This window comes from Anser brachyrhynchus (genome assembly GCF_964034855.1).
Source record: "Anser brachyrhynchus genome assembly, chromosome: 9".
NCBI lineage: Eukaryota > Metazoa > Chordata > Aves > Anseriformes > Anatidae > Anser > Anser brachyrhynchus.
The window spans coordinates 12778872-12799889 of NC_137703.1; the positions used below are offsets into that span (position 1 = coordinate 12778872).

Sequence of the window (21018 nt, forward strand, 5' to 3'; positions counted from 1 at the left end):
ATTTGGCTACTGTCAGGCCCAATGCTATAAGGATATGCTCCAGCTCTTCTGTTCTCTTTTGGTCACTTGTCAAATTTGTCTTGGGATTTTTTGTTTCTTTATGCTCAGCAACTGCACCACTACGAGTTACCCATTTCAGAGCTTTCTCTTCTCAAACAAGATGCCTTATTTACTTATCTAAATGTCAAGTAGTCAACACAGTCTCTTTCCATCCTTTCTCTACATAGGAATATACATTTCCAAGGAGGTTAAAAATATGTGAGATCCATTCTCTTAATACAGAGGATGACTAAGGGGCTTACTTGTCACACCAATTACAGTGGTAATAGCCAGATCTTGGAACAAAAATTGGTAATTCCCAAAGGTGTTTAGTTTCTGAAAAGAGGAACACAAAGAAAAAACATTACAAATCAGACATTTGCTGTCGGCTTGTTCATATCATCTCCAGAAAGCCATATTATTTTCACGGAGCTAATGCTCTGCTGTTTCTTCTCAAATTCCAAGAGTACGCTACTGAGCAGATAAAGGGACTGCACAATCCACTACCCTGCCAATAGATTCATCATCACTCGGCCTGCAGTGAATGCTCTCATTTTGTGCATTGTTCGGACTAATGACACTCCCAGTTCACTCGGTGTGATAAAAAAGAAGCCTCTTTGAAGAGACACATCCTTTCTCAGTGCTGTGTGACTTCTGAATGTGAAGCCCTCCTCTCTAGTTGGGAAGGAGACATGTAAAAGTGGCTTAAGGCATTCCAGGGGATTTTGCTTACTGTCAAGCTAATTCATGCTTTAAATGCTGAATAAATTGCAACAGCATATGCTTGTGCCAGATTCTCCCTTTTCACAGACATATGTCCTTATATGAAATACCATTTAATATCTCAGCCTTCTTTTTGCCCAGAGCAGATCCTGAGCCCATTGGCTGGAGTTAATGAGAAGAATTCAGTTTTCAGATAAGTGTACAGAAGGACCATAAGATCATGTCACAGAAGTTTGCAGCTCAGGTAAACCTCTGTATCCTAGTTTTATTGTGGCTCTTATGCCATGTTTCTCCTACAAAGGAACAGTAGCTTATCCCATTCTATTGAACAAGGCCCATATTCCCAAGACATACCCAGTACAGTAGGAGGACACCAAGGTACTGAATGGTGCTGTACAGTGCCATGTACTTGAACATGCAGAAGGAAGTGACCAGGGCAGCACGACCTTCCCTGTGTGAGAATAGGAATAAAAGACAACAATTAGGTGATGGTCTGCTCCCGTTTCCAGTCGTCTGAAAGTGCAGTTGAAAACCAAGGCATTTGTCACAAGGACAGAAGGCTCTACTACTTTCTTTACTGGGAGGTGAAATAAATAAAATCTGGCCTGAACAAAAGTAAAATCTTCACTTGCAGGAATCTTGCTGCAAGCAAAATAGCTTGATTCCAGTAAACCATGTTCCCAACACTACAATTTATCCCAGCAAGTTTTCCTGTTGATACTAATAGTACAGATAACAATTCCACGTGAGGAAAAGCATACAAAGCCAAGCAGTGGCTTGGTGAGTTCAAAATGACAAGTCCTCTCTTCCTGCAGTGACCATGTAGTATCCAATGACAGTAAAAGGCTCTTTCCAAGTCCTTCCGAGTTATTTATCTGGCAACTAAGCAAAACTGGGACCCTGGCCTTCTTCACAGCAATATCAAATGCCTTTGGGATTTTAGAGGAAAACCCACGAGAATAAGGAAGACTCCTATCCAACGTTGTAGATTCCTCAGAAAACTGTGCTTAGTGGTTAGAGCAATGGACTAGGCTAGTTGTTGTGTCTACTCCTAGCTTCACTGCAGCTCACAACATCAGACAGAGGTACTCCTCTGAGCAGCAGTTGGAGGAAGTTCTAGGAAGAGACTCCATGATGAAATAACCTGCAGACCCAATGCTAACGCTATTCCTAATGAAGTTCATGGCTCTAGACAGTGAATTCCTCCAGCTTGTGATATTCACCGCAACAAATGCTTAAGTTTGGCACAGCCCTGCTTCCTTCTACTTTCTTCAGTAAGAAGCAGATAACTTACCTTTTTCAAAACTTAACTAAGGGAGTGGCACAACAGATGCTAATGTTTTGCTTGCATAGGATATTAGAGACACAGCCTAATAGTAGTGAATAGGTTGACATTGTGGACATTTGGTTCAGCAAATTTGGACATAGCATTGTTCATTTTGCATTTAAAATATCGCTAATGACAAAATGCTCAGCTGTAATTGCCCTCCTCCTGTATCTTTGAGGGGAAAGAATTAATTTATCTTAAAGGAATTTCAGATAGTAACTAAGCAAATGGTAATTTCCATATTAAAGACATTTATTTTTCTCCATATATATACATTCTGGCCTAGTGGGGACAGTTAATACTAATATTTGAGAGGAGTGGGGACTGTCTTCTTAATGTAACAGGAAACAAAAATCCATGCTTACCTGATTAGCTCTGGCACACATGCTATGCTGGGGGTTTGGGATGTGAAAGGTGAAGCTACAGATGCCTCCTGCTCTGACAGCGATATCCCTGCATGCGCCACTTTCAAAGCCTGAAAGGCATAGTCCTCTTCAGCACTCACAAGCCAGAAGGACCCAGGAACTGACATGTCAGCCAAGAAACAAGTTCTTATTACAGTATGTGTTCTGTGAACAGCAACCCTTTCTCACCCTGGGTGTGCTCCACCAAAAAGGTTTATCCAATAGGATGTGGCTGGGGCATCAGGTGCAGAAGCAGTAAGGGGATGAGAGCATGAGAAAGTCCACTTGCCACAGACCCCAAAGCCATCCACCAGCAGCTGCAGAAGACAGGTTGGCTGTGCCTCCTTTGTCATGCTTCCATGCAGTCGCATCTTAGGTAGACAGTCTAGCTTCTCTGCTTGCTTACCCTGGGAGAACCCCTGGGACTTTGTTTAAATGCAAGTGAGTGCTTCACTCCCAAGGTGGCATTGCTCCCACTGCCACAAGGATGTGTGAAGTCATGGAGTGAACTAAACCTGCCAGCAAACCCAGCAGGTAGTTATGGACACCTCCTGAGCATGGATCATTCCTCTTGGGAAAAAAAACATTCCTTGCCTTGCGCTTCTAAAACATGCACTTACAACCATCTTGCAGGGCTGTATCTGTTTCCCTGGGAAACCTCCTCCTCGCCCCTGTATCCCCTACCCCCCAAACCTGCAGGTGTTGACAGAAAACCCAGTGGAGGATTTGGAGAATCTTCTGGTGGTTTTTGTAAAGGAAATTAATCAGTCCTCAACACCGCAGTTTGCAACAATATCAGCTCTTGCATGGTTAGGGGGGATCAGGCCTGAATCAATACTAGTGGCAGGAAAATTGCTCTATAAATAAGCAGAGGGCTCCCATCTCCAGCATGTGCTCAGTTTGGGGTGTTCTACTAGCACTGCACTCATTTTTTAAATAACTATATTGTAAAGAATTTTCACTTACCCCACAGTCATTGGCTCCATCTCCACACATGCCCACAAAGTAACTAAAAAATAAAGTGATCTACAGTTCAGTGCTGGGAAAAATAAGACCTATAAACAGGAGGGAAGCAGAGCCTCCTCCATTTATGCAAGCCATGCCAGCTTCAACTCCAGAAAGAGAAGTAAGAATGAAAGATGAACATAGAAAACTCAGAATTATGCAAGTGTTAGGTATTTGTTCGTTTGCCAAACCAACGTGGACTTCAGCGTCTCTTAAATAGGCTTGTGAAACTTAATTGCCAAGCTGTACTTTTGTAGAAGCTTCAGTTTTGTGTACTTCTAGGAAACACTATGTTAGAGAAAAGCTAGCTCTTTAGAAGTCTGAAAATTCATCACTTCCTAACTCAGTGCTTATTAAGAACTTACTCCAACTTTTGAAACTCTTCTACAAGGCTGGATTTCTGACCAGGAGACATTCTAGCAAAAACTGTTCCATTCAGCAGAAGCTGTAAGGAGAAAAAAAAGAAAGTGATTTCTTAAGCACTTGATGTAAGAGTCAGTGATAATCTGGAATAGAAACCACCAAAAAGTCGTATTTCCAATCAACTGATGCTAGACCCCAAAGCAGGAAAGGTTGAGGATCAAAGATAAAAGGTATCTTGATTTGGAAAAATAACAATGACATCTTGGACATGAGGCCTGGTGTGTCATTTATCAGATGAACACATATTACCAAGCAGGGATTTACTAGAAAATAATTCATGATGCTATCTTTTCCAGTAAACTGACAAATCATGCCAAATTGCATGCTGTGTAATACCATGTTTTCTCCTTTTCTTCAACACCTGAGAGAAGCAGTTCTGTGCAAGGGCCAGGCATATGGCCACAAATGTTTTAAGTCATGTCCTTACATTATGAGACCGGTCTGATCCTCTTGTGCAGGAAAAAAAATAGTGAATTTTCAGACCTATCCCCACACATTAACATCAGAGATTCAACCAGCCCACAAGTTATTTCAGGCTTAGAGCTGTTTCCAAAAGATGTCCTGATACAGATCTATTCAGCTAATTATATCAGGACAATTTGAATCCACTGATTGGCAAGCCTACCCCAATTAAATAATCCAGATCTTACCTTTGGAAGTAAGTGGCTGAAATGCTGTGCTATAATTTGATAAGATTTTCCACTCATGGCAAAATGGTACTGGCCTGATCCCACTGCCAGCCTAATTCTTCTTTCAGTCTGACTGTCATCTTCCTGTAAAAAAAATCCAGAATTAGTGCTCTTCCTAAGCCCTCAAAAGCTACTGTGTGTGTTTACAGGCAAAGAAAAGGACATCCCATGAAAAGGGCACTTGTGAAGACTCTGGGAGAGCTGGATTCATGGCACAGTCCCTTTGCCTGGATTTGTAAATATATTTAGGCATATCATGCTATCTATTTCAGTGTGAACTGGGTTCCTTATATGCCTTGAAAGCTGGACCTCAACATTCACAGGTTCGGCAGAATTTATGCAGCAGTGCCAATCTGATGGGCTGCACTGTGAATGAGAGGGGCTACAGGGAACATATAGGCATCATAGCTAGGCATGCCTTCTTGCAGTGAAATACAACGAAGATGCTGCTGAGGCTGGGCTTTGGTGGATGGGAGCCCCTCAACAGCCCCTGCAGAGATTCCCTACCATCTGCCTGACTCTAATACTTCTTAGAGGAGGGTCAGCACCTTCAGCCATACTCTGCAGGGAGAGAGTAACAGGTCTTTGTCTCAGTTCCTTTGTGGAGATGCTTGATGAAATACAATTTCTTAGCATAGCTAGCCTATGTTTCACTGTGTATATACAATTTCTCAACTGTTAATCTGTGTTTTAATTCTGCAGGTATGGGAAAGCACTCTATGTGTTCAAACAGGGCTTGTACCTTCAGTGCAGTACCACTGAGTCCACCCCTCTACTACCGAACCTACCTTGCAGGGAAACATGCTTGAAAAGTGCATCAGTTAAGCATGAGGGCTATAGTCAAATCTTGTGTACAGCTGTTCTCAAACCTAACCCAGACAGTTAGCAAAAATAGTGTTTACAGGATAATATGCTAGGAAGAAAGCTCAAGGGTAGTAAGTACATCATTGTTTTTAAACACTTTTCCAGCACATAACATTCTGACATGCAGATGATGGTGAATAACTGGTCTCTGTTATACTAGCATAATCCCACTGTATTATTTCAAGCATTCCAACTCAGTTTGCTTTCCTGCTGCACATCACCTGCTTTACACTCACCAGGCTTCCATAATCTTCAGTTTTGTTTTCTTCTAGTGGTTTCCAGGTAACAGATGCTAAAAAAGATCCAGGTATTTTGTTTGCTTCCACAAGAATCACTCTATTTGTTGGAGAAATCATCCCAGCATTTTTGGCAACAGTTACAGCTGTTTGAATGTTATCACCTAGAAAAATCAAGGGCAGTATTATCTACAGTGAGGAATTGTTTATAAAGGAAACATTAGCCTTTTCCTGAATTCCAAGTTTTCAAATATAATCACAGGTATCAATAAAATTTCAGTGTCTATGCATAAGGAAGTATTTGATAAAGATCAAAACTTTGCAGACGAGGTCTCTCTCAATAATTAAATATATATTTCATCTGGCCTGAGCTTGAAGAAATCTAGTTGGGGAGTGTGCTTCTAGTTTCTGTGTTTTAGGCAAGAAAAAAATAAGGGATTCACTCTTAACTTGCTGCTAGTATCACTGATTCACAGCAATTGCCCTTAAATGTCTTTGGTGTAAGACAGGTACTGAAATAAGTGAAGCCCAAGAAGACAAGATCTGTGTAATTCCTGAAAAAATGTCTTTGGACCATGGAAAAACTCGGATTTATCCTATTCAAATCCAAACCAGCTCTTCAAGAAAAAAAAAAGGGGGGGGGGGGGCGATAAATAGGGACTGGTAGGCATGAAGTACCAGATGTCACAAGGTTCAGTGTTTTATCCTGGTATCCATGCTTAAACTTGGCTCATTTATAACAAAAGAATTTCACAAGACCCTATAAAGAGGAGATCTGGCATGACATGACTTCATGCACAACACCTGATAACCTTAGTACGGGGAACAAATGGGCTCACTAGAAAGTGTCAGAGGAACAGCAAGGCTGATTTATGGTGAAAGGGGGACAGATAAAGAGTCAGGTATTTGACAAAGCCCGGTGAAGTTGTCAGGGACATAAGCCTGCATAGGTCAATTCATGTGATTATTACAACACAGTTGCTTCTTGGACTGTAATTGTCTGAAAGACACAAATGTCTGTGCCTTCCTACCAGTGGTGGTGATAAAGCAGCAGACTGCTTGTTCATTCACGTATGGTTGAATTCCTTATCTGGGCGAGCAGCCACATAAATAATCCATCCTATTTAGATACCTGTGACCATAACGCTCCTGATGTGGGCAGCACTGAGCTCTTCCAGTACAGGCTTTGTCGCTTTCTTCAGTCGATTCTCCATTATCAGCAGACCTAGGAATGTCAGATCTGATTCCACCTCCTCCCTTAAGAATGGAGATGAGATGGAGAGATTTAATTCCTCTTTTTCCTTTTGGCCTGTTTTGCACTGAATTTGCTGATAGCCAGTTACTACGGTTAACCGTCCTGCCTAATTCAGAAGGATTAAAATAACTTGTTTGCTTTCAGCAGTCTAAGGCTGTCTGTCTTTAGTGGTGTTATTTCAACGCCAGCTGGGTTTGCATTCTACCAGCAGTAACTGGTGCTGATGGTATATGGAGGATCTTCACTTGGTTTTCATCCTTCTATGCTAGTCTTCCCTTGTTCTGAAGAAACAGTTCAGTACATAGCCAGCTTCCACATCATGTTTGCTAAATTATCAAACCAAAACGAGACAATTTGGTGTACCTACTCCACATACCAAAATGAAGCCCGATGGATAAGTTGGACTGTTTTCTATTAATGCACCATCCCCAGCCAGCACGCAAAAAAGACCCTGATTTTCCTGCAGGATTCCCAAACTGGTCTGATGGTCTGATTTGAAAAGTTCATGCACGCTACTCCTCCTCATTTGAGGTCTGTACAATGAAGACACACACCTCAGTAAACTCATCAGCTACTCTTAACAGTAGGACCCAAGCAAACAGCATGTGGGATCTCCAGCTCTGTTCTCTCCTATTCTCTTTTTCACACCTGCGCTATTGCCTTTTTTACAGTTGAACACAAGCAGTTGAGAACGGAATTTCATAAACAATCCCATCACTGAGGCCTAAAATAGAGGTCCCCGGGAACCTCAGGAAGCCAGGGTGACTCTGAAGTGTTTGAGAGAAGTTAAAGCTTTCAAACACTTATTTTAGCCACAGCTATAAGTAGGAGGTGAGGCCAAACACTTGCATGGCAGTAAGAGCAGCCGAGTCAGGTGATGCTGAATAGTCACTGCTTTCATAGCAGGACTAGTGTTTGACATCCTGTCATCCTTTTTCTCCTAGTAGTATATACATCACCCATGATATAATTGCACGCAGAGCTGCAAAATCTGGGCCATATCATACACATTTGCTCATTGGGTTGGATAAGTCTGTTATGACACCTGTCACAAGAATTAAACAAATCATTTGCACTTTGCCTCAGTGTCAATGGCTCTTTTTGCAAAATGAAATACAAACACTGTGAAAAAGCAAGTGAGCCCTGTCTGGATTAGGACCTGCAGCTAGTAAACAAAAAGGACAGCACATGCACCAAATAGCTACAAATGTTTCACAAGTGGTATTTCTGGAGTATCACAAGCAAGAGCTAGAGGGATTTGGGTAAAGAGCCTACAGATTCATCTGGAGGTGTTTTTGAGTGAGGCCTGTGTAAAATTAGTTTCTTGAGAGTAGCAGAAGTTTGCTGACTTCTCTAGAAGCTATAGGAAGTTAAAGCTATAATGCTAAAGGAATGGACCAAGATAGCAGCAGAAGATAGTCTGCTAACTTTGACTGGGCTAGAGAATAGGTAGCATTATGGGGGTCATCTGCTGCCTTTGCTTAATCAAGGAGACAGGAAAACAAAACAAAACAAAACAAAACAAAACAAACAAACAAAAAAAAGAGAGACCGCTTTGGCTGAAAGCCTGGATAAATATGCAAAGAGATTGGTAGAAATGATGGACTGAGAGAAGGGTGTACTAGGCTTCAGGGTGTACTAGAGTTAAACCTCCTATGTTGATCCATTGTTAAGAAATGTGTAAAGATTCTAGGCATGTGCTGTAAGCATGGGGTAGTGAAGTGCCCTCTACTCATTCTCAGATAGACATATATCCAGATTTAAATCAGACTCTCTTTGGCCTGAGTCTAACAAAACTATCTGTACTACAGCCCTGCTCCTAGCAGAGGCTTTGTGGTAACGGTATTACGTGAGGCCCATGGCCGAATGTTGCTGATAAGAAGCAGTCTACTGCTTACCTTGTTAGATCAGTAGATTGCCTCCCTGTCTGTAGAGACTTACATGCCAGTCCAATGACCCTAAAGCCCTGTGCTGTGTAGAACAGAAGCTTGCTTTCAAAGTTCGATGGGACTGTGAAAAGAGGAAAAGACAGTAAAGACAGTTCATCAGGGCATTAGACTGCTTTCTAATAAAGATAGAATGGTTTTGGAGAAGGGAAGGTTTGTTCCCAGAGAACAGGTACAACTAGATACCACCAATAGGCCAAGGGCATTAAAAGAAGCTGCTGAAATGAGCTTTGATCAATAAGAAAATCATTGTGTCTCCTCTGCCACTCTGCACTGAGGATTCTAAGCTGTTCTGCAAAGACCTACCTTATTCTAGGGTGTCATGAATGAGCTGTGCTCTTCCAGCTGCCTACCCAAGGTTTGGAAAGAAAAGAAAACTTTTTTTGGTGTATACTGGACTAGTAGACTACTCTTTCAAATATTTATTCCAGCAGAAACTGCACACCTTTTACAACAATTGGTACTTGCTTTTGTCTGCTAGCCCTGAGAAGGGCTGTATGAAAGCTTACCCTTAGACTTGAAGCACAACAGTGAGACTAACTTTTCAGGCTGAGGTATAAGGTCTTAGACCCAGAAATCTCACTTGGACCTTCCACTTCAACACACCATCAAAGGCATTTATACATACGTGTTTCTAGGAAGCATTTACAAATGTTAGTTACCTGTTTCTGCTCTGCATAATGTGGCTACCATTTCTGGAGCCCCTTTTGTGAAGACCTGTTTTTCCCCACCAATTTCCTGAGCAATGACAGACATTCTCTGCAAGGCTGAAGAAAATGGAAACTGGTGTAAAATGATAACTCCTTCCACAGAGGCCTAGGAGAAAAGCAAGTGGATTAGATATTGCAGCATGGGTTTTAAACTCTGTCCAAAGGAGTTGAGTTCTCTGAACCGTGCTGTGAAGCTAACCATGTATGATGGACTGATTTGTCAGAATGGGGTTAGAAAAGACCAGTGAAATTTGTACAGAAATGTTTAGGTCAAGCAATAGGAAAAGTTCACTGACAGTTTTAGCAGACTGTTAGATATAATTTACTAAAAGGAACTCACTAACCCTATTTCTTTAACAAGACTCTGCTAGGTTTTACACTGGTCTTGCAAAAGAAAAAACGGACATCTGAAAGTCAACCCCTTGTTGTGCATCACTGGTAAAGACGTGACATCAGGTGCTGGAACCCACTGTAGCCCCATGTGCTTTAGAGATTATCATCACTCAGCTGAGACTGGACTGAGTCTGGAACCACCAGAAGAGGTAAATTCCTGGACTGGACAATCTGTCATCTATCAACATCCTATGCAAATCCCTGCTTCTAAGGTGAGCAGCAAGCTCCTCCTGGCATCTCTTCTTCATCAGAGAGAGCATGGTGATCTCCCTGCAGGGAGTCCAAGCAAGACGAAGTGTAGAAGAGATGTCTTGGACTAGGACAACTAAACATTTCTCTACTAAAAGGTAACTCTTATTTAACAGTTTAACTTGATCATGAATGTGAATCTTGCAAATAGCTTACACTGCTGGCTTTAGGTCCAGGTCTAACAACTGTGGCATGTGTGGATCCTTGACCTTCAGTGCGATGTCTGCTGGAATCATCTATCACCTGTGTATTGAAAGACAAAAATCTTTTACATCATAGCAGCAAAGCTGAAAGGAATCTTAAGGGATCATTTAGAGCCTTTCCTTCCCTCAGAACAAGGTATCTTATTCGTTCTTGATAGAGGTTTGTCTGACCTCACACTAAAAGCTCCTGAAAGAGAAAACTCAATGCCTCCCTTGGCAATCAAATCCAGAGCTTCACTGGCTTCACTAAGATATTGCTGTACTCTTGCACAGCAAATACCTTGTGTCACCTCCCAGACAAATATTTTGTCCATTACAATCCACTAAAACATGTAAAAAACATTTTTCCTAGATATAACATACATCCAGTGGAAAAATAATAATAAAAAAATTATGTTAGTGTAGAAAGCAGCATTCACTGCTCTTGAAGTCTTCAACAAATCAGCTATGGTTTTTTTTAATCATCACAACATGACTGTGAGAACAGAACTATTTTATGGTGTCAAAGGGCACACAATTATTCCTGTTTCAAGTAATTTATAGCTTTGGTGGGTTTCTGCCTAAGGCTGAGATGGTGAAGTGATGCCCCAGGGAAAAAAAATAGCAAAGCAAACCAAAAACTCAAATTCCTGACACTACTGGATAGTTTATTCCATGAAACTTGGCTGTTTTACATATTTTGCAAATACAAAACAGACAAGTGTTAAATATGGGTGTTGTCAGCTAATCCAGCCCTGAATCTTGTCTTACATCAGCAGTGGCTTGTGGCTATATCTTCCACCAGGTAATTATTGACTGTTTCTCTTACCCATCCCACATTTGCAGCCCTTCAGTTTTTCATAAATGTTCATTTTTTTCCTCAATTGATCAGATAGTAAACAGGGACATGGATGGCATTTGTAGGTAATAGGACAGAGAATGAAAGCAGAGTGCTTTGAGAGTTACTCTTTTTACTCTGCTCTCATTACTCCACAACTGTAGTAGTTCTTTCCCAGCTGAGAGGCCTTCTACAACCCTTAGGTTTGAAATCCCATGCCCATGTGAAACATCTTCTCATTGACAGAGCTCTAACAAAGGTCGAAGTATTGTATCCATTTCAAGGCTAGCAGAAATCTGTTATATGCTCCGTAAAACCAGTCTGCATCTACATGTAAGTTACATCTGGGGCTTCCTGTCATCTGGCAGCAGCCACAATCAGAGTTAATACCCCAGTAGGGTTTGCATGATATTCGCCACTTGAAGTCAAATGATTTAAATACTCAGAGTACCCCAGGGTGAAAGCTCTAGGCAGAAACAAGGAACATTTCTCTAAAAGCCTAAGCATGTGGTATCCCTTCTGGGATTATTACTTACTGTTTTACTTATGTGTGGGAAGTGGCTTTTTGCATGGAACAGCTTGAGATATTTCTCCTTTGCAATAACATCAAAACTCCCCACTACTATTTGCATAATAGCAAAGCGCAGCATTACCCAGTTAGTTGACTCAAACATTTTCACATCCAGTGGGTCTCCTTGGATCTTGCCCTCCCAAACAATTAGTGAGTGACAAACCACCATTGCTCTGAACAGTGGGCCCCAAGGCAGGCTGTGGTCTGCAGGAAAACTGTGAATGTCCTGGAAACTGACACAAAAGACATCATGAAAAATACCATCAGAGAACACCAAACACATGTGACTAACAGAAAAAAAAAAGAAAAAAAAAAACTTAAGGAGAGTGTTAAAGTCCTATCCTGTGATCAGACAATAAGCCTGTTTCTAGGGACTAGTCCTCCCCCAGAAGCAATTTCGCATGCACATCCCTCGCTAGGATACACATGTTCAGAACAGGCATATTCTGCATACTTAAGAGTCCATTGGGATGGACAGAGAAACAGATTATTATGAAATATCTTACTTGAGGTTTGTGCAAGGATTTGAGCTGTGAGGCTCATACAAGTATGAGCATCTTTGTCCATGCACACTTCTGGAAATGTAAACGGGCAAAAACATTGCCACTCGGTTCCTGCAGTGCCCATCTCACGGGTAACAGTGTCTTCTTATCATAAAGGGTTGGGGCACTGCTGCAGCTTTGAAATCTAACCTAGCATGTCTACTGCAGACTATCCTGCCCGTCTGTGCTCTGCCTAATGCTGACAATAGTGGCTGGGATGAGGCAACCAACCCATTTTCCAAAGGCTACAGAAATAATATTGGTAGTTTAAACATGGGGAACTTCTAACTGTTGTTTGGCATTAACTGTCTTTTAGATTTGTTCATATATCCAAGAGGAGAATCTGGTCACTATTCTACCAAATTTAACTTCCATTGGTTGTCAAAGAGCCTTACCAATTTCTTTCAGAGGGCAGCAAGCCCCAGAGATCCAGGCCATCTTCTGTTAAGGTGCCAGTCTAAGTTAAAATGTACATTTAAATAAAATTCACACATGAGATCTCCAAGAGGAATAAAAAGCAAGACATATTTTAAGAAGTTGCTGTTCAGAAATGCCAGCATGGTGCAGAGCGAAAGTGCTACCAACCAGTTCCTAGATTCCAAGAAAAACAACAATGCACAACAATGTCTGCTCATACAACAATCTGAAAAATGCTTGAGCAAAACCCATACCCTCCCACCCCTAGCATTGCTCCCATTGCTAGCACGAGAGTAACCAACTCATAGCAGTTACTTTGTCAAAGCAGATGAGGTTCAGCTGTCCGCACATGTTGATCCTCTGTGGGCTGATGCAGAAGATGCCCTTTTTCTTCAGCCTCCGCTGGGTATAAATGATCCCTGTGGTCAAGGCAGCCGGCAAGGCCGGGGGGACAGCAATAGTGATAACATCCAAAGCCTTCTTCACTACTTCTCCAGCCTCCTCCTGACATAAAACCAAAGACAGTTATCAGCAAGAAGATGGCAAGGAGTGCTGCTTGGATTGTCTGAGTATAGCTTTCTTCATCTCTCCTCCCCTGCACTACAGGTGTTTCATGATCTAGTGTTTTCTGCCCATGGTACATTACATATTCATCTCCCTCAGAAATGAATTGTTTTGATTTAACCAAAGGACTTAATACTAAAGAGCAGCCTCCAGACCCTCCCTCACTCTCCATGTCAACAAACCTGCCAAAGTTCACAGTCTCCTATGAAGCACATGAGTTCAAACGTGCCAGATATGTTAGTGCACCTTCAGTCAAGCCCAGCTCACCATCAGGCAGCACACAAGAAACTGCCATTTTTATGGTTATTCATCCAACCACCTACAGACGTAGCTCTGGGCTCCATACTAGCGTGATGGTGAGATATGGGATAGTGGTAAAAAGGAGGGCACAAAGGAAATTGTTTTTATGTGCAGGAAGAGACATGGAAGTAAAAGTTACATTTTTAAAAGTAATCTCTAATTTGAAAGCATAACATGTTGGTGTTAAACTGACTGCCAGTGCACTGAATGTTGGCCTTGTTATTCTTGGATCAAAAAAGGATCAAATGCATTTCAAATTGGGGTCCCAGGACAGAGACGCTGCAAACTAAATGCAATTTGCAGTTCAGATGGATCTGAAAACCATCACTAGAGTTCTATTATTACTGCTTCTGAGCTTGGAGTTTTGACCATAAACCATGCTGCTTTTGATGTGCTGAATTTTCATCATGTTCTCATTCTCCCTTCATTGATACTGCTTCAGACCACAGGAAGCTCCAGTTTGATACTATTCTGTATCTATTTTATGTAAGAATGAACCACTTATCACCTTCAGATAAACACAGTCACGGAAGAGAAAGAATGTAGTGTATCGTGACTGAATCTTACACCAGTCTGACAAGAGAGTTTCAGCTACTGTGATAATATCAGCACGTATTTTACATACTACAAAATGGGAAGAGAGTCTAAAAAAAGTAAAAGCTTCAGGGCAGTCGCTAAGCTATGCTCTTAAGCACACTTTCTTTGACATCCCAAGGGGAATTCAGTTTCTGCAGAATCAACCTTGCCGCTCAGCACTTTGGCTTTCCATTGGCAAATAATTATCAATGCATGAAATGATTTCTAAGAAGTTTTTAAAAAAGCTCTGAAACAATTAGGTTTTCAAAATTGCCCAACTATTGTTTACAGCGCATTGACTATGTCTTAGACTGACCTTGACACACGACATGAGAATGAGTGAACTATTTTTAAAAGCGTCAGGCAGTCTCCAGAAATTTAAGGACCTATATGGGAGCCCATGTCTCAGCTACATTGTGGGTGTACCTGCTGCTAGCACTGTCTCCTGGATGGCCACTTTTAGATGGGTGTTGCAGTCTTGTCTTGTCCTATCTTCTGCTTCTGACTAGTCTGTCTGGATTATTTACCATTTCATCTTGCCTGGAACTACTGATGGGCACTTAACTATCACACAGCTCTCCCCACCATGTTCAGATGCTGTGTGACTGTGCCCTGTTTGGTGATGACACTGCCTGTGCTCTGGTCACCCTTGGCTCCTGGCTTGCCTTCCCCTAGGGAACAGCTGGCCCTTGCTTCTTCCTGACACAGCAAGTCTTAGTTCTACACTGAGAAACTTGATTAAAATTACCATATAGAATTAATAGACCCCAATGAATATGGCATATGAGAGAAGAGCTAACACAGTCTTCACAGAGGGAATTAATGCCCCATAAACCTCCTAGAGAACTCTGGAGAAAATAAGTTGCGATGTGGGTGAGTGACTCAATTGATACAAGACACTTAGATTTCAAAAGTTATTTCCCAAAAGCTCTCAAGGATATTAAGCTTAGTGATTACTAAGTGAAGGTTTGCCCACTATACAAATGACTAAACAAAGATAGGAGAAAAAGTGCAAAAGGAAATAGGGAGCTCTTTATAACGTCAGTAAATTTGCGGGATTTATGTTTATACCTGTACTGTTCAGGGCTCTATAATGTGGAAGAAAAGAGGCTGAAGGAGTGGACAAGGATCTGTAAGTCATGAACAGTAGGGAAATATCAAATAGAAAGCAGCTGTTTGCTGCTTCTCTGAATCAAAAATCTACAGTGCCTTCAGTGATTTACCAGAAAGTAGGTTTAAAAACATCTTTACACAGTACATAATGAAACTGTGGGAATCACTGCCACAGGTGTTGTCAAGGCCAAGGCATAAATGAATTTAAAAATCTATTAAACTAGACTCTGGGGGATTTTCAGTGGCTATTAAAGCTAGACAATCCAGACACAATCAACGGCTTACTGAATTCTTAAACCTTTCTGTTCAAGAAGCCAGAAAACTATACCAAGGAAGAATTGTTGTATAATTGGTTCTTTAATAACCTCTTTCCCTAAGTATCTAATACCAGTCACTGTCAGAGACAGTGGATAGGGATAGAGGGGTCTTTCATCTGAACTGAAGTTTTTGGAAAGTTACCTTTTCACAATGGCATGCTAGTCTGTGTCTGAACCTATGACTGACTTCAGATTTTTCTAGGAATGTACAAAAAGTGCCACAAGAACTCTCTAAAAGATACTTGCAGAGTGCTAAGCTCTTGGGATCTCCCATTTTCAGAGATCTAGAAAGCATTCTGCCAATCATATGTATTTGCTCTATGTATCAGCGAGCACAGGGTAGACAACACACAAATAAAGAGGTAGACACTATTCAAAAGGTTACTGATTTATAAGACATGCAGTGCTCACACCAGATTTACTAAGAACTCAGAAGAAATGAAAACTGATACATGGTGTGTTTGGGCACCTTAGAATTAATATCCAAGAGCTTGTGGTGTCACAAAGACAGTTGCCTCATATACTAAAGTGGAAAGAATCATACTTTTATATATAAATGTATATGAAGCCACTCAAGTTCAAGTCTCTTTAAACTGGCTGTGAGTACTTCTCCTGCATTTAGTAACTCACCCCATTAAGTGCAAATACACACACTGTGTAGATCATTCCAATGGCTGCAAATGCTATGAGGCACATCAGGAACCGAAGTGCATCTCTGTACAGCTTGAAGTTCATTGGTTTAGGGTAGAGAATGGACCTCACCAGATCTCCTTTGGCTGTATTGAAACCTGCAAGACAAACTAAAATCATTACAAGGGGAAATGATTTCCAAAAGTTCACTAAGAAAAAATGGAGGATTTTGAAATAACTCAGAATTTATGTAACTAAGAAAGAAGGCCCAGATCCTTCATTTTACTGTATGTGAACTACTCTGCAGAGTATAGGAAAAAAATGTCTTAAGCAGGAGGATTTTTTCAACATCTCAGAAGCAAAGCAAAATTATTCTTTGCAACCACATGCTAATGTTTTTTTGTAAAAGTTATGTCAAGCAAACTGAAACAATGCATAATAGCTTAGCCGAACCTGGGATATCAGTTCCCCACCTGACTGTTGTGAATTTGGGTTAACTCCTTTAACTTAAGGTGCACCAGGGACTTTTTAAGTCAGACTCTGTTGCAATAAGAAAAAACATGAAAGGAAAAGCAAACTGAAGTGTTGACTGACCAGTCCGCAGCACCACAGCTTTCGCTACTCCTCTGTCATCTCCCTTGGTCTGTATGACCTCTGTTCCACAGAAGAGGACATGTTTTTTGTAGTCCTCTGCACAGTGCATTCTCCAGGGCTTCATGTTATCAGCTTGGGGTAAGCAGGTCTTTGTTACGGGAATACTTTCTCCTAGGGAAGATTATCTCAGATAAGGAAAAATGCAGTACACCTTAAAATTAGCCTGCTGACTTTGAAGCCAGTAAAGTATCTAGGTGGACAGCAAACATATTTACTAGAGAAACCAGTTTAGAGAAATGTTAGTTTTATATCGTCACATCTTCAGAGTGAATAGGAATTTGCAGCCTAGCAAACAAAGAACAGATCCTGCCAGAGAAAATCTCTCCTTTGCATCAGTACAGTAACTTCTTGTAAGTCTGAGAAATGAAAACAGCCCAAGGAATTGGAACAGTGGCTGTAGATACAGAAACTTGAACAGAGACCTTAACTGGTGTTGTATGACTCCAGTTGATGGCCACAAGTTGTTCACCTAGTTTGACCTTCAGGTGCAAGCCACAACACTATTCCCTCAGGCAGATTTAACATGACATTAGCTATTTCCCATTCCTAAGAAAAATGAGAGCCTTTACCTCAGTGCTTGACAGCTGACAAATATCCTATTTATGTCAGAGCAGATACATTCAGGTGAAAAAGCAGAAATACTTTTATTGAATATCTGGTATCTCGGGCTTTCTAAATGAAAGGGGGTTCTGGAATTTCTCATATATATTGAAATTTCAGAACTGTTGATTTTGATTTGATTCAGACTGAGACCAAATCTAAAGACAAGAAACAGAACTATGAACATCTCCTGCACCCAAAATCATTTTCTCTGTGAACTCTCCTAGCTGGTATCTCCTCCACTGCTATCATATGAATGTGAGGTTAAGTGCATGCAGATCAAGACAGATACTCCAGCTGGCTGGAGACATTGCAGCAGTCAGGATGAAACATTCAGAGAAATCCCTACAGTCTGAATAGACTGGGTGCCTGTGTGGAAACAGCTTTTTTTCCATATCTACTGTTTCTTTTCCTGTCCTGTTCATTCCTCTTCACTGTCTGCCCTTCCTTCCTTTCTAGTTAAAGGATTACTTGCTAAATATTGTGCCCCAGAAGGGAAGAAATGGATGAGCTGCTCTTCCCAAAGTCCATGTTGTCTATTTAGAGAAGCTGGGAATAACTATTGTATAGTCTTTTTGATAGCAAACATTCCAAAGAATGCCCTTCTAGGCTAACTATGGACTATCTCATAATAAGAATGATACATGATAATGCTAATGCTGTATGTCCTGTGCCACTGTCTGAAACCACAGGGCCGTGATGATGTTTTAATGGTAAGCCTGGGAGGGACAAGCTGTACCTGTCAGCATGCTTTCATTTACGATGCACTGCCCACTGATCAGGATGGCATCACAAGGCAAAAGGGCTTTGCCCTCTTTCAAAACCAGAAGGTCTCCAGGAACAAGATGGTGCGATTCCAGATCTTGGAAACCTGTAGGTGACATGTAAAGGAAACTTTGTGCTTTGCATGTTTCTCTGTGTTAAGAGGAAAAATACAAGGAGCCACCAGCTGAACATATTATTACTTCTTTATAATGGCTGATAAACAATGGACTGCAAGAATGACCTAAGAATACAACGCTCCATGTTAAGAAAAGTCTAGGCACCAGTTCAAACTGCAGAATTTCTTTTTATCTCCCCATACCCCAAATCATAGCTGCTATTCCAATGTCCTGACCTAACTCAAGAAGCTTGGATCTACATTTCTTACTATGACTTTTCTTACTTTGACTCCCTCTTTTTGGATTGTTCTCCAAATACCATGACAATGAACAGACTTTGTATGCAGCAATTAGGTGGACTCATAACCACTAAGTGATTATGTGGTTGGCTTTGTCAGCACAGCTTTAAGAAAAATGGCATCGTTTTCCTGATAATGTTTTGCTAAGGCTGTGCTCACACAATTACAAATATGATTGATGTGCCACAACATACTTCTGGGTCAAACTAAACCAATATGCAGAAGCTAGTTAAAAAGGTTGAGAGACAATAGAGGAAACTGCTCTGGAAGGAATTTGACACTACATATTCTCAGTTTTGATATAAATTGTTGTTACAGAAATGAAACACATAGAAGAAAGAAGTGTGCAGGATTCACCTTCCTTATTTCTGCAGACAGTGACCATGATGTTGTTATGAGACTCAACCAGTCTGTGCAGTTTAACCGATTGCTATAAATTAAAGGAGAACATAAAAAAAGTGTTACATCTTATGTGATGCAATTCATCCACTAGCAATCATTCCTTTCTGTTATTTGTGGTTATGAGAGCCCTCATAAACTGGGGTCTGTCCCTGCCAAGAACTGTACAATCATACAGAGAAAGAAACTCCCCACCCTAATTATGAAGAAGGTGTAACAAAAGGTTACAAAGCAAAGCACTGGAATGGGGAAGGCAGGATGTGGGTAAAGTACCACACAAAGATTATTATGACTAGAAGGCCAGGCCACTGCACCTGCTACTACATAATGTCACGAGACTAAACCTCTGAGTAACTCTCAGAGCACAGTACATATGCATGTTGTAACATATTGGGCTTTCTCAGACATTACAAATAAGACTTCCTTGTGGAGAAAGGTGAGATGTCTCACCTACCTGTCTAAGATCATATACAGTCAAAGAAATTGACAGGAGAGACATGATTATGATGGCAGTGGCATACTCCATGTAATCTTCCGCAAACCACAGACACACACTGAACAGCTGGAACACGTAAAATGGATTCAAGACCTGTTGGAGAGGGAGCATTACTCAAGAGTTAGCCCCATTTAAATGACTCCAGTATACCCAGAAAGCCCATTCTGCTGGAGATGGGCTAGAATAAAAGCTATTGAAGTAAGTGTTGAGACTCCCCACCCTCTTTCTGATTTTGTTAGCAGTAGCTTCAGTCTAATCACCCTGGCCCATCTCCACTGAAAGAAAGGGCCAAATAATCTGGACTAATAAGGATGTTATTTGAGATGTGAATGGCTCACCCTAGTCCTTGCTTTCCTCTACTCTTTACAAGAAATGTAACAGAGGTGAGAGGAGATCAAGATGTGAAGTGAGCACGGAGCTCACATACCATTGGCACCACCTCCACCTTGCTTAGGCCACACGTATAGCCAGCTGCAGTCTAGAAAGGCATATTGGTGCTTTACGCAATGCTGTGCCCAGAGTCATGAGCTCATTGGACCTCTCTGAAGCTGTAGGCATGTGCCAGCTAGTGCTGTTCACCTCTGCTGATTAAGAGACAGTCTTTGCCTGGAAGGTTTGATTCTCAGCACAGCTTGTAAACATTCACTGACCCTTGCAAGGCCAACAGAATGAGCTCCTAGGACACAGATACACACACACACTAAGCAGCTGCACAGGCATGGGGACGGAGCATTTGGAAAAATGGAGAATAAATGAATTAATGGTGATTTTATAAACAGGATGTGAAAAAAGAGTATGCTTGATAGGTGACTGCTAGAAAGCTAATTTAGACATAGGATCCATCATATTCTATATGCATACTCTGCATCCCCAAGTAGCCTTAAGAATAAAAGCAACAGAAATGTTGAACCTCTTTGATGAGTAGTTTCCAAATAGGGATCACTGGAACATCAATACTGTTTGGCCCACATATCGCTCTCCTGTATGGGATAAAGATACATCACTTACAGATAAAATAGTGACGATATAGCTTGCTCAAGAAGCTGCAGCTTTCAATAGTCCAAAGAGCTTGTATCAATCCTAATGTAAACTCTGTGAGGATCTTTCTCCAAGAAAAAAGATAAAAAAAAAATTAATACTCCTTACAGTGCTTATGTCAAAAAAGATGACCACATCCGTGAAATCCACTCAAAAAGACGAGGTATAACACAGCCATTAGGCAAATGTTTCCAACATGCAAAAACACCTTTGAAGCACCATAAAAAAAGAATCCTGCTCCTAAAAATAAATGATCTGAAAACAAAAAATTCTGCATAAAGTTAATCATAGCATGACTTGAATGAAAGCTTCAATGTGAGCTTATGTCAGGAACTGTA

The 21018-nt window shown here is 41.1% G+C and overlaps 1 protein-coding gene across 13 annotated transcripts in view; it reads right to left on the minus strand.

Moving 5' to 3' along the window:
* LOC308199926 (putative cation-transporting ATPase 13A4) overlaps positions 1-21018 on the minus strand; it is a 42953-nt gene that overhangs the window by 5764 nt on the left and 16171 nt on the right. For 11 of the 13 annotated variants that reach the window (XM_080604810.1, XM_080604807.1, XM_080604809.1 and 8 more), the window contains 20 exons: positions 20553-20622; positions 19601-19735; positions 19105-19177; positions 18307-18438; positions 16908-17078; positions 16314-16471; positions 13129-13317; positions 12792-12853; positions 11937-12087; positions 10420-10506; positions 9574-9727; positions 8864-8975; positions 6843-6967; positions 5711-5874; positions 4572-4694; positions 3864-3943; positions 3460-3502; positions 2455-2564; positions 1117-1213; positions 303-375 (listed from right to left, as the gene is read on the minus strand). In XM_080604810.1, the coding sequence (XP_080460936.1) occupies positions 303-375; positions 1117-1213; positions 2455-2564; positions 3460-3502; positions 3864-3943; positions 4572-4694; positions 5711-5874; positions 6843-6967; positions 8864-8975; positions 9574-9727; positions 10420-10506; positions 11937-12087; positions 12792-12853; positions 13129-13317; positions 16314-16471; positions 16908-17078; positions 18307-18438; positions 19105-19177; positions 19601-19735; positions 20553-20622 (2309 nt within the window). Of the gene's footprint in view, positions 1-302; positions 376-1116; positions 1214-2454; positions 2565-3459; positions 3503-3863; positions 3944-4571; positions 4695-5710; positions 5875-6842; positions 6968-8863; positions 8976-9573; positions 9728-10419; positions 10507-11936; positions 12088-12791; positions 12854-13128; positions 13318-16313; positions 16472-16907; positions 17079-18306; positions 18439-19104; positions 19178-19600; positions 19736-20552; positions 20623-20650; positions 20745-21018 lie in introns of all 13 variants that reach the window. The other 2 variants (XM_080604805.1, XM_080604812.1) reach the window with 2 other exon arrangements.